Source organism: Bos javanicus, chromosome X, assembly GCF_032452875.1.
Source record: "Bos javanicus breed banteng chromosome X, ARS-OSU_banteng_1.0, whole genome shotgun sequence".
Taxonomy (NCBI): Eukaryota; Metazoa; Chordata; class Mammalia; order Artiodactyla; family Bovidae; genus Bos; species Bos javanicus.
In genome coordinates, this window is record NC_083897.1 from 96,498,029 (window position 1) to 96,510,898 (window position 12,870).

Below are 12,870 nucleotides of genomic sequence, written 5' to 3' on the forward strand. Positions count from 1 at the left end.
CTCTGCTATGGAGCACCATGCAGTGTGTTTAAGCTGAGGGCTGGGCTCTGCTCAGCAGGTGTGGCATGATGTCCCTGATATAATACAAGTCTTTTAAGTATAAACTTCAAATCAGATCAGATCAGATCAGTTGCTCAGTCGTGTCCGGCTCTTTGCAACCCCATGAATCGCAGCACGCCAGGCCTCCCTGTCCATCACCATCTCCCGGAGTTCACTGAGACTCACGTCCATCCAATCAGTGATGCCATCCAGCCATCTCATGCGCTGTCGTCCCCTTCTCCTCCTGCCCCCAATCCCTCCCAGCATCAGCTTGGTTCCTGCTTAACTTTTGAGACTGTCCTGTCAAAATCCCCCTCTAGGGAAGCTCCAATCCATGTGGTTTGTTTGTTGCCACATCCTTTGTGCACAGAGCTAGGGAGGGCAACTTGGATACTGCCAGAGGGCCTAGTTTTCTTGGGTCTTTCCATCTTTCATAGGCTCCACACCTCATACCCTTTTTTTCTCTATTCTCACTCCCTCTGTCAGTCTTTCTTCTTAGAATTCCTCCTTCCTCAGTGTCCCTTCCCTTCTGGAGTGTCCCTTTAGTCTCTCCCCTGATCTCTGCCAACTTTTCTTTCTCTCCCTTGCTCTGGACCTCTTCTAAACATCTTTGTGTCCCTCTTTACTCAATTTATCCTGTCCGTTTTTCCTCTTAGCCCCAAGATTTCACTCTCCCTGTTATTCTTCACCCTCTTCCAGTTGGCTGCCTCCCACTCTTAGGTCACCCTCCCCTTAGGAGCCTCTCCATTCCCAGCCCCTTCCCACATCCTTTCTTAAGCAGCCACCTTCCCTTTTCCTTTCCCCCACAGCCCATCTCTAGTTCATTCTCCTCTCCTCTCCCTAACCCAAACCAGCTAAGTCCTATTCCATTTTTATTCGTCTTTTCTTTTTTAAATATAAATTTATTTATTTTAATTGGAAGCTAATTACTTTACAATATTTTTGTTTGTCTGATTATGATAGTAGTGCAATTTATTCACAGCCTGAATTTTACAGCTGCTCCTTCCTTTTATGTTCCATCCACTAAACACACCCAACCTTTTCAACATGAAAAATTCCTTACACAGCATTTCATGACCACATACATCTTTATTTGTTAGAATAAGACAATAGTTATGATGGAAAAGATGTTGAATCAACATGGACCCTAAAGCTTTCAATACACTGAAAAGTAACATTATCTTGCATGCCTACAAAGTATGCATTTGTTTGTACAAATGTGGCAAAGTTTACCCTGACAGTTAGGACATTTTCATCAAATCATAGACATAGATATGGAAATCATCATCAAACTTGATGAAACACACAGAGGGTTTAGCTTCAATTTGGTGAATGACTATTCCGATCTGTTTGGAGCCATCTTCTTTGGTATATTCCACATGTTTACCTATCAGACCATATACAACTTCTCCTGGCTCCATTTCTGCGAGAGGGGACTCATTGGACTCTGGTATGATATGGAGATGTCCTTCTTTATAATCATCTAGAAGTTGGTATGTGTACAAGACAGGATCTTTCTCATAGGTAATATAAAACCAGGCTTTCATGATCGGTGCTTGGGCTAAGACCATTCCTCTCCATTCATCCTTAGAACCATGCTTATCCTCAAACATATGTTTCACAGATTTACCAATTATAGTATTTGCAAGGTTTGCATCACTGACTTGAGTTGATGTCACCCTATCAGAAAGAATTTTAAGAGACAAAACTCTTTCATCTCTGTTAAGTTCCAGTCCATATACACAGTCAATTCCATCATATTTTATCAGATAAAGGCAAGGATTTATAGGCACTTGATCCAGAACAGTTCCTTTCCACTGAGTGATGGGTTCATCACCTTCCTTCCATCCATGTGAAATTCTGCAGCCCACAATGTTACTGCAGGGCAGGGACGAAGTTCTGCCTCTCTGCTTCTTTTGCGAAGCTTTTTTCTTCATCATATTTGCAGATCCAGTGGCTTTTCGTGAAACAACCCTAGTTTGCTGGCCTTCGGCCTCCTGTGAGTTGGGGGTTTTCATGTCTGCAGCAGTAGGAGAGAAGATAAGAGAGAAACATTGAATATGCCATAAGGTGAAGTTCTGCCGACAGCGACGTCTCCATGTGCCCCGCGCCAGTGCCTAAAATTTCCCCATGAGCCTGGCAGTAATGCTGGAAATCCTGGCTGTGTGCCTGAAAGTGCTCTTCCTTCTAGGTTCCCTGAGGCTGTGGTGAAAGGCGGCAGCGACAGCGGCAGCAGCAGTGGTGCTGCCTAGGTTTAGGAACTCTGCAGGAGGGGGCAGCCTACGTCCTTGTTCAGAGACCTCAGCCTCTGTCACCACCACTGACACCCATTCTGAATCCCCTGCAGAACTCCTATCCCTCCACAGCCCTGACCCACATGCCCTCACTCACTGTCGGTCCTGCTCAGAATGCCCCAGTAGTCTGCTACTCACATGCCCCCTTTCTACCTCCACTCGCTTTCTTGGCCCCCAGTGTCCTTGGCTCCCTGAGCTCATCTTCAATATCTTGCCTGCTTCCTAACGCTATGCCCCTTTCCTATTGACCATTGCACTCCCACTTCCCACCTTAGCCTCACCGGTGCCTGCTCCACCCCTTATCTCTGGCAGGAATCCATCCCAACCCCCTTCTCTGTCCCGGTGCCCACCAATGGCCTTTCTTTTCCTGGCGTCCACCGCCGGGATCTCAGGCTTCACGTGTGCAAATTGGACACCTCGCAGCTTCCTTTACAGTGAGTCTGTGTGCAAGCAGGATAGGCAGGGGATGAGTTGAGTGCTTGGGATGGGCGGATCCTTTAGGGAGGAGCTAATTCAAGAGGGTGGGGCTCGGGTAGGTGAGGAGGTAGTGGTGTTTTCAGAGCTGTATTCTGCCTCCTTGTTGGTGGTGATGGCCCCCTCTGAGACATATGCCTCCATCAGTGCTATTGATGCTGTATTTTCCTCCCTCTTTCTGTACAGGACTGGGATCTTAGTTTCTTGTTAATGAAGTTTGACCCCTTTTATCCTCAACCCTATTCTGCCATATATCATCCCTTGCCTTGGAGGCACTCCAAGCGGCTCCTCTCCTTCCAAATTTAAATATCTGGAAATGATAGGTAGTCCTTTCCTCTGCAGGTTCTTCCCAACTTCACCCCGTCAGACTCTCTAACTCTACCCCTCAGCTGCCCTGCTAGAATGTCTCTTCATTTTCCACACATTCTTAACATTTTTTTCAGACACACAAAATTCATGCAAAACATATATATGGGTACAGAAATCCTTTATATTCATATACATATTTATGTGCATATGTATTTTTCTATGTATTTCTGATATTCATTTTCAAAGATACATAATCTTAAATACACACCTCTATTCAATCACATAACACATAGACATTTTTGGTATACAACTACACAGATATAAAATAATAAGAATTTCTCCAAAGCTGATGTAGCATCTTGTTCTGTTGGAGAAGTCTCTTGAGAGTTAGGAGATCAAACTATTCAATCCTAAAGGAAATCAATATTGAATATTCGTTGGAAGGACTGATGCTGAAGCTCCAAGTAAGTAGAATAGGCATTGTGTGATTTAAAAAAGATTCTTAAATTGCTTTTATTTTTAAATTCATTTATTTATATTAATTGGAGTATAATTAGTTTACAATATTTTGATGATATTTTGCCATATATCAATATAAATCGGCCATGGGTATACATGTGTCTCCCTGATCCTGAATCCCCTCACACCCCCTCCCCACCCTGTCTCTTTATGTTGTCCCAGAACACTGGCTTTGGGTGCCCTGCTTCATGCATCGAACTCGCACTAGTCATCTATTTTACATATGGTAATGTACATGTTTCAATGCTATTCTTTCAAATTGGTCAGAATGGCCACCATTTGAACATCTACAAACAATAAATTCTGAAGAGGGTGTGGAGAAAAGGGAACCCTCTTACGCTGTTGGTAGGAATGCAAACTGGCATAGCCACTATAGAGAATAGTGTGGAAACTCCTTAAAAAAGTGGAAATAGAACTGCCATATGACCCAGCAATCCCACTCCTGGGCATACACACTGAGGAAACCAGAATTGAAAGAGACACATGTTCCCCAATGTCCATCACAGCACTGTTTACAATAGCTAGGACATGGAAGCAACCTAGATGTCCACTGGCAGATGAATGGATAAGGAAATTGTGGTACATATACACCATAGAATATTACACAGGTATAAAAAATAATGCATTTGAATTACTTCTAATGAGGTGGATGAAACTGGAGCCTATTACAGAGTGAAGAACATCAGAAAGAGAAACACCAATATGGTATATTAATGCATATATATGGAATTTAGAAAGACTGTAATGACGACCCTATATGCAAGGCTGCAAAAAACAAACAGATATAAAGAACAAATTTTTGGACTATGTGGGAGAAGCTTAGGGTGGGATGATTTGAAAGAATCACATTGAAACATGTATAATACCATATGCAAAATAGATAACCAGTGCAATTTTGATGCATGAAGCAGGGCACTCAAAACCAGTGCTCTGGGACAACTCAGACAGATGGGGTGGGGAGGGAAGTGAGACGGGGTTTCAGGATGCAGGAACACATGTGCACCCATGGCTGATTCATATCGATGTATGGCAAAAGCCACCACAATATTATAAAGTAATTACCCTCAAATTAAAGTAAATTACTTAATTTAAACTGTTTTAAAACTGTGATAAATTGGGGACCAGTACAGAGTCCTTTTTTGCCCATTTAACATTAGGTAGTGTAGTAATATCAAATTCTGACTGACCATGACTTAAACACATCCACAGGGTGAAGGAGGTTGTAAGGAATCCTATTTCCAGTGCCTGAATGCTTCACTGAAGCCGTTTAAACTGTCCAGGAGGAGTACAGCTGGTCTTCTCTGGGGTGTATTTTGGACAAGTGGGCCAGGTGGTTTCAAAGAAGATATACAGCTAATAATAGCTAAGTTGACACAAGCATGATACACATCATACACAGTAAGGGAGCTACAGATGAAAAGAATAGGGTAGCACCACGCACCTGTTGGAAAAGACCCTGATGCTGGGAAAGATTGAAGGCAACAGGAGAAGAGGGTGACAGAGAATGAGATGGGTTGATAGCATGACCGATTCAGTTGGAAGGAATCTGAGCAAGCTCTGGGAGAGAGTGAAGGACAGGGAAGCCTGGCATGCTGCACTCCATGGGGTCACAAAGAGTTGGATATGATTTAGCGACTGAGCAACAAGAACACACACCTATTAGAACTGCTCCCTCCCTCCCCACTCCCCCAAATGAAAACACCAAATACTGGAGGCTGGGATACAACACCAACTTTAACTCATTGCTGAAAGAACGCATTTGCTGCCTCTCGAGAAAGAGATTGTCAGTATTTTCCGAAGCTAAGCAGGCCTCACACCTTGAGATCCACTGAGGTAGGCACTTTTTGGCCCCTTGTTAGTATTTCCCCACCCATAGGGATTCACAGATGCTATCATTCCCTCAGTCAGTAGTAGTTTAATGCAAGTTACAGTGGCTCCGAGGGGGAATTTTAGTCTCCAGTAAACCTGTGCTGCTATTTGGTCTGACTCGGATCTTTCCCTTTTAATCAAACCAACAGTTGTTTAACCCTCCAGTCTTGCTTTCCCTTCTCTGAGGCTAAGTGTCAGGCCCCTCTAGCCAGTTTTCCCAAGTTATAATTTGGGGAAATATCCCTGTGCACCATGACAGAGGTTTGGCTACTGTCGGTTACTTTAAGAGCAGCATTCCTTGGGGAAGTATCAGCAAGGTGATTTGATTTGCCTTAGCTTCCAGAGCATCAAGTTTAGAATGCCTCAGTAAGGATTGCATCCACTAATCCGTGAACAAAAGCCATCTTAAATTTTGCTTCCCTTGGCAGTTAGGAAGTCGTGTTGTTTCTACACCATTCCAAAGCTATGAGCTACTTTGAAAGCATATCTACTATAAATTTAAATATTGTTTGTTTTGCACTTTGGAGAAGGCAATGGCACCCCACTCCAGTATTCTTGCCTGGAAAATCCCATGGACAGAGGAGCCAGTAAGGCTGCAGTCCATGGGGTCGCTAAGGGTTGGACAGGACTGCGTGACAACACTTTCACTTTTCACTTTCGTGTATTAGAGAAGGAAGTGGCAACCCACTCCAGTGTTCTTGCCTGGAGAATCCCAGGGATGGGGGAGCCTGGTGGGCTACCATCTATCAGGTCACAGAGAGTCGGACATGACTAAAGTGACTTAGTAGCAGCAGCAGTAGCAGCAGTTTTGCACTTAAGAAGACACTTGAGAGTCCCCTGGGCTGCAAGGAGATCAAGCCAATCAATCTTAAAGGAAATACACACTGAATATTCATGGGAAGGATTGATGCTGAAGCTAAAGCTCTGGTACTTTGGCCAAATGATGTGAAAAGACCCTGATGCTGAGAAAGATTGAAGACAAAAGGAGAAGGGGCTGGCAGAGGATGAGACAGTTAGATAGCATCAGTGACTCAATGGACATGAACTTGAGCAAAGTGATGGACAGAAAAGCCTGGTGTGCTGGAGTCCATGGGGCTGCAGAGAGGCAGACACAACCTAGCGACTGAACAGAACAGAAAGTTCAAGCCTGTGTGCCTAATAAGTCATTTCAGTCGTGTCTGACTCTTTGGGACCCCATGGATAGTAGGCCTCCTGGCTCCTCCATCCGCAGGATTCTCCAGGCAAGAACACTGGAGTGGGTTGCCATGCCCTCATCCCAAGCCTGGGTAAGAACAGAGAGCTCATGATTTTCTCTCAAGAAGGTGGAGTAGAAAGACATGTACTCCTCTCTTCCTGAGAGAGCACCAAAACTGCAACTAGCTGTTGAACGACCATTGACAGGAGGATGCTGGAGGGTCGTCTCTTGAAACTTTGTCTGTCAAACCTCTGATGAGGGGACAATGCTTCTGGTGATCTCCATTGTCTATGATCTTGAAAGCATGAACTTTAGAGAAAAAGTGCCTGAGAGTTCTCCCTCGGGCCCCTCCTTCTTACTCTAAAATGACTTCAATAGGCTTCCAAAATCTTGGATTTCACTCTAACAAAGGATGCTATGCCCAGGAGAGGTCTTTCCTGGCATGGGGGCATCAGCAGGGAGGGGCGTGGTGGTAGGGGGAGGAGGGGAAGGGAAGTGGGCGGGGGAAAGTGGGCAGGGGTTGGTAGAAAGATGCTGAAACTTAAAAAAATCTAACTCTTGATCCAGTGATGCTTTTAGAGAAAGATTTCAGTCAAAGGGAGAAGGGTAAAAATTAATAAAGAGAAACTTCCATTAAGATGGAGTTGGGAGGCCAGAAGGGAAGGCTCTCAGACATGACAGCAGAGCCCAGCAGGAAGAACAAAGACTTCCTCTTCTTGAGTGCTAAGAGCTCAGCCAAATAGAGATTGTCAGGGCTCAGCGAATGAAGAGCCACCATACTTCAAAGCCTCAGTCTCCCATGGACACTTTGCTTAGTGCAGCCTTCCTAACCTCCCCATTCTTTCAAAGACTTATCTTCTCCTTTTTAGGGAAGCTTGCGCATGGCTCACTATGGTTGTAGACCCTGAACTGCAATTCTCTGTTGATCTATAGTAAACTCATTTTTGGTGGAGCAATCCCTGGCAGTCTATTTGTTTTAGGTCAACACAATCTTAACACCAGTCTGGATAAACATGCGCTACCTTAGGGTCCTCTCAGCACTAGCATTCTAGGCCTGGCAGCCTTCAGAAGTGAAATGGAAACAAAACAAACAGACAAAACCCATAGCAGGTTTCTTTGATTGGGTCTTCAAACCACGCAGTTGTCATCTTGCCACAAGTGACACAAAATGCCTGACCCGCACAATGGGCTCCCCAGGGGTCAGAAGAGGGCCAGAGATTTGTGAGAGAATATTGAGCAAGTGTCCTTAGAAGGATGTGAATCTCCCCAACCAAGGAAGAGGGGTGGAACGTGGGTCTACTCCTCACATCCACTCAAACAAGCAAGAGGGTACTCACAGCCGTTTCCTAGAGCTTCAAGTGTGTCTCCATCTCCACTCGGAAGCAGGAGGTACTATGACGTGGTGGCGCGAGGCTGGGGCAAAGGGTATTTGCCCCGCCCCACGTCCCCCCTAGCTCAAGCTACTTCCGGAACCCACCCCGCCCCCACCCCTCGAGAGCTCACCAGCACCATGGCAGCCATCGTTTGGACGGTCCGCGTGCCTGTTGTTCCAGGAGATGCCACAGGCCTCTCCAAGACTCTCGGACTAAATCCAGAGAGCCCTTGGCCCTAACCCACAAACCTCCCAAAGAGAGAGGCTCCTGCCTCCCGCCTGAGCCCCCTCCCACCCTTGCAACCACAACCCCAGAAGGACAAATGTCCCTCTGATTCTTGGACGAAGGAGAGCAAGGACGACCTGATGAGTGAGGTGGGAGAGGCCACCCTCACGGACTTGGCCGCTTCCTTCTGCTCTCACGCCACGTGGAAACCCCTGGCATCCTTGGGAGGTGGAGACCGGAACCTAGCCCTAGACACAAGCCACCTCAGAGGGGATGGGATCCCCAAGGCCACCACTGGGGTCGCCAAGGGAAAGGTGCCTAAGAAGGTCATCTCTAAGAGGGTCTTAGGCACTGTCGTGTGGTTTAAGGAGAAGAAAGGGTACGGCTTCATCAGCAGGCAGGATACCCAGGAAGATGTGTTTGTTCACCATACGGCCATCACCGGGAAAAACCCCTGCACGTACCGAGGCAGTGTGGACGACGGCGAGATGGTGGAGTTCGACGTGGTGCAGGGTGAGTGGGGCACCGAGGCTGCAAACGTGACTGGGCCAGCCGGGGCGCCACTGAAGGGAAGCCGCTACACTGCCCACCGCACCAGCATCTGCCAGGACTTCAAAATCCACAGCCATGCGCCACCACCATGAGGTCCCAAGAGCACAGAAGGTGATGCTGATGAACGCTAGGGCAGCGGCGAAGGCTTCACCACGGCCCAGGGCCTCAGACGCCCTCTGCCTGGCCACTCCCAAGGCCAACGACTGAGGCATTTCCCGCCCTCCCGCAGGGCCCCATCTGTGATCCGCCACCCATCGATCCTGGCTACCACCAGCGGCCCCCGGTCCGACCTGCAGCCTGGGTCCGCCCCCACCGCAAGGCAGGAGGGGCGTCCTCAGCAGGGTCGGGGCCCCAGCTACCTGCTGAGTTGCCCTAGGGGCTGAGGCACCACCACTCCTGATCCAAGACACTCACCAGGCATCTCGCAGGAGCTGGAGACAGAGCACAGCAAGAGTGGGCACAAAGTCAGCAGCAATCTGCCACAGAGGCACCCTCCACGCTATGGATCCTGCCATCCCAAAAACCCGCACCGCTGCCCACAACAAGTACCTGGCACCCAGGGACAGAATTCCAACCGAGAGGGCAAGTTCAGGAAGAGCCCCATTGAAACACCTGCTTCTGTCGCTGTGGCCAAGAAGAATGATGCCCCTGAGGAGGAGAACCCCTCGGTCATGGATGCGCCCTCTGCCGCCCGGGCCTAGTCACAGCTCAGCTGGCTCCCAGGGACTCCCTGGCTGGGCTACGGGTGATGTCCCCTTAAGGATCTCAGTCCAAACATGCACACAGATTGTTAGATTTGGGCCCTGAAAAAGATAAATGCCCTTTAAGCAAGGTGAGAAGATAAATTACAAGATTTATATAATTCAAATTCCCTCATACCATCTGCCTTGGTAGTTTCCCTACACACACATACACACACACAGAAACACACACTTCTGAACTTATATCTTTAATGGTCTGACCAGGACCACACCTATTATTCTGCATCCCCAGGTGAATTACGTGAAGTAATGTTAAAAAAACTCTGACTTATTTTTAACCAAAAAGAAAAAAAAAAAGATTATCTGAAACTGGGGATGATGTCACATTGCTCACCTGGCTGGTATTTTCACAATAAAACATTTCATGTTGCGTTTAACTCTTATCATTGTTCTCTGAATTTTTTTAAAGCCTACTAGCCCAAAAATGTATTGACAGTGCTTACAGTCTTTATTTATTGATTGATTTACTTTCAGAATGAGTTTTAGCAAAGGTCATACATATTGATCTCTTTACAAGTCATGAATTTAAGACTAATTCTGGACTTAACAAGTTGAACATCTCAGGGTGTTCTAAAGGGGAAAAATGCATGAAGAAAGATGTATCCTCATCTCGGTCATTTCCATCCTCTTCCCCTGCCCTGGAATTAGAGCAATAAGTTGGGAGGGTGGGGCCTAACTACCCACATTTACTCCTTCGCTAGTACTCTGTGTTTTAACTGAGCAAAACACCATGAGCAGTAAAACTGTGGCTCTCTGGAAGCATACTTTGCCTTTTTCAAATTTTATTTTACCTTTTTTTTTTTTTTTTTAAGGGACTCGTTCTAATACCATTGAAAGATACAAACGAAAATGGGCATGAGGGGCTGGGGGTGGTGGACAATGTGGAGATGCTCATCCAAGGGTACAAACGTTGAGTTGTAAGATGAGTAAGTTATCAGGACCTAAGGTACAGCATGGAGACAATTGTTAACAGTACTGTCTTGTATACTTGAAACTCTCTATGAGAGTAGATCATTAATGTTCTCACCATGACAATAACAAGGAAATGCTAATTATGTGAGGGGAAGGATGTGTTCCTTAATCTTATTCTGGGAAAGGTTTTCCAACAGACACCTGTATGAATATTATCATATTGTATAACTTAAACTTAGATGATATCTCTATAAATCTGTCAGGGTGAACCTGAAAGGACAAAAAAAAAAAAAAAAAGGAAACAAGTGTAATTTTTGTTGTCAGCAAGGAAGCATCCCTGGAGCTGAACAGAAGCCTGTAGTCCGTAGTCTTCATCTGTGCTTCCTGGTTGAGTTCTTCCAGGGGGCCTATAGAAGATTCCTGGAAGGCTGAGCAGGTGCAGTTCAGCCCACCTAAATCCCTTGAAGCAGAGAAGCTCTGCTTGGGAGTGTCATTCCTATCCTGGTCTTTACTTGAACATGTGGTGGAGTTGATGGATGGGAGGCAGGAGTTGGGTTTGGAGGTGGGGAAAATGAGCCATAGATACTTGAAACCAACAGAAGTCTTTAAAACCTCGTGTTACAGATTAAGGACACTGGATTATAAGTAGCAAGATCCAAATACTTTTCTCATTTACATCCGGAGGCATTTTACACCACATGAAAAGCTAACCTAATGTATTAGGAGATTGAGTATTCAATCACTCATTATGGCTATATATCCAAATCCATTCACACAGAAACAGTAGAGATCCTTCACTCAGAGAATATTTGAGTGCTTTCCTGTGCCAGACACTGTGCCAGGCACTAGGAATCGCATCACAAGGAAGAAGATGGCCCCTTATCTCAAGGAGCCCACAACCTACTGGAGAGAAACCTCAGAGAAATCTGATGGTGGCTACACCATGGAGCGAGTGCTCTGGGGGAGGTAGCACAGGATGTGAGAGGAAACACAGGAGAGGCAGACACTTGAATTTAGAATTCTATCTAGCACTCACCACCAAACTCCGAATTGATAAAGTCATGTCAACATAGAGCTAGAAGTTGTCCATCCAGACTCCTATCCCAATGCACTTCCCAGGATACCAGCTGATGTCTTCAGAGACTAGCAGAGGGCACCAAAAATCACCAAGCATATGAATTTATACTGATGCACAGCACCAAGTGAGAATAGGGGAAGACTTGAAGTGAGACTAAACATGCTCTGATTAGGCATGAACTCAGGCCCGTCCAGGATGTCTCTTTATGCCAAGTAACAGATACAGATATGGGGCAGGGAAATGTTGTCTGTAGGTACACGGTTGGGTTCATAGGCTTCTCCCTGCTGAGTCAAGTGTATGCATCAGGAGGCAGCTGTGGATGGGTCAGCCTGGCCCTGGAGGCTTCACTTTATGGGAATGGAGCACATAAAGGGCCAGACTAAGGATTCTTGAATTTTCCCTGCTCAAAAAGGTTCCTAAAAGGGTCCATTAACAGACGTTGACCTGGTGATTGCTGTCTGAGGGTGGAGCAGGGGAGAACTGAAAGGTACAGAGGCTTGTCACAGAGTTATTTGTGTGTAACAAGGGGTAACTATATTTAACTGGCAGCAGGAACGTTCTGCTGATTTCCAACTCTCTAGGATTTAGAACAATTCCAGGAAAATTTCTACTTCTGTTTCATTGACTACACTAAAGCCTTTGACCGTGTGGATCACACTAAACTGTGGACAATTCTTAAAGGGACAGGAATAGCATGCCAGCTCACCTGCCTAGTGAGAAGCCTGTATGCAGGTCAAGAAGCAACAGTTAGAACCTGGCATGGAAGAACGCACTGGCTCAACATTGGGAAAGGTGTACGTCAAGGCTGTAGATTGTCTCTCTGCCTATGTAACTCATATACAGTGTACACCATGCAAACTGTCAGCCTGGATGAAGCTCAACCTGGGCAGATGATTGCCAGGAGAGTTAGCAATAACCTCCGATATGCAGATGACAGCACCCTTAGGAGAGAAAGCAAAGAGAAACCAAAGAGCCGCTTGATGAAGTTGAAAGAGGAGCATGAAGAAGCCTGCATAAAATCAAAATTCAAATGATTGAAGGCAGGAGGAGAAGGTGACAACAGAGGTTAAGATGATTGGATGGCATCACTGACTGGATGGACATGAGTTAGAGTAAGCTCCAGGTGTTGGTGATGGACAGGGAAGCGTGACATCCATTGGGTAGCAAAGAGTCGGACACGACTGAGCGACTGAACTGAACTAATAGGGGCTTAGCCATAAGCCTGAATCCTGGAATCCAAATTCTACAAAACCTGTCACACCCAAAAAGG

General features: G+C 46.1%; 2 protein-coding genes across 2 annotated transcripts; one reads left to right on the plus strand and one right to left on the minus strand.

The window, feature by feature from the left end:
* Positions 1-1,108: 1,108 nt before the first annotated feature.
* Positions 1,109-8,185, minus strand: LOC133243409 (spindlin-2-like). The gene is made up of 2 exons (XM_061410285.1): positions 8,037-8,185; positions 1,109-2,059 (listed from the first exon to the last, which is right to left on the minus strand). Exon 2 carries the CDS (start codon positions 2,055-2,057, stop codon positions 1,281-1,283), a length of 777 nt encoding a protein of 258 aa, XP_061266269.1. The 5' UTR covers positions 2,058-2,059; positions 8,037-8,185; the 3' UTR covers positions 1,109-1,280.
* A 32-nt stretch (positions 8,186-8,217) lies between these two features.
* Positions 8,218-9,336, plus strand: LOC133243410 (Y-box-binding protein 1-like). The gene has a single exon (XM_061410286.1). It carries the CDS (start codon positions 8,438-8,440, stop codon positions 8,939-8,941), a length of 504 nt encoding a protein of 167 aa, XP_061266270.1. The 5' UTR covers positions 8,218-8,437; the 3' UTR covers positions 8,942-9,336.
* Positions 9,337-12,870: the final 3,534 nt, after the last annotated feature.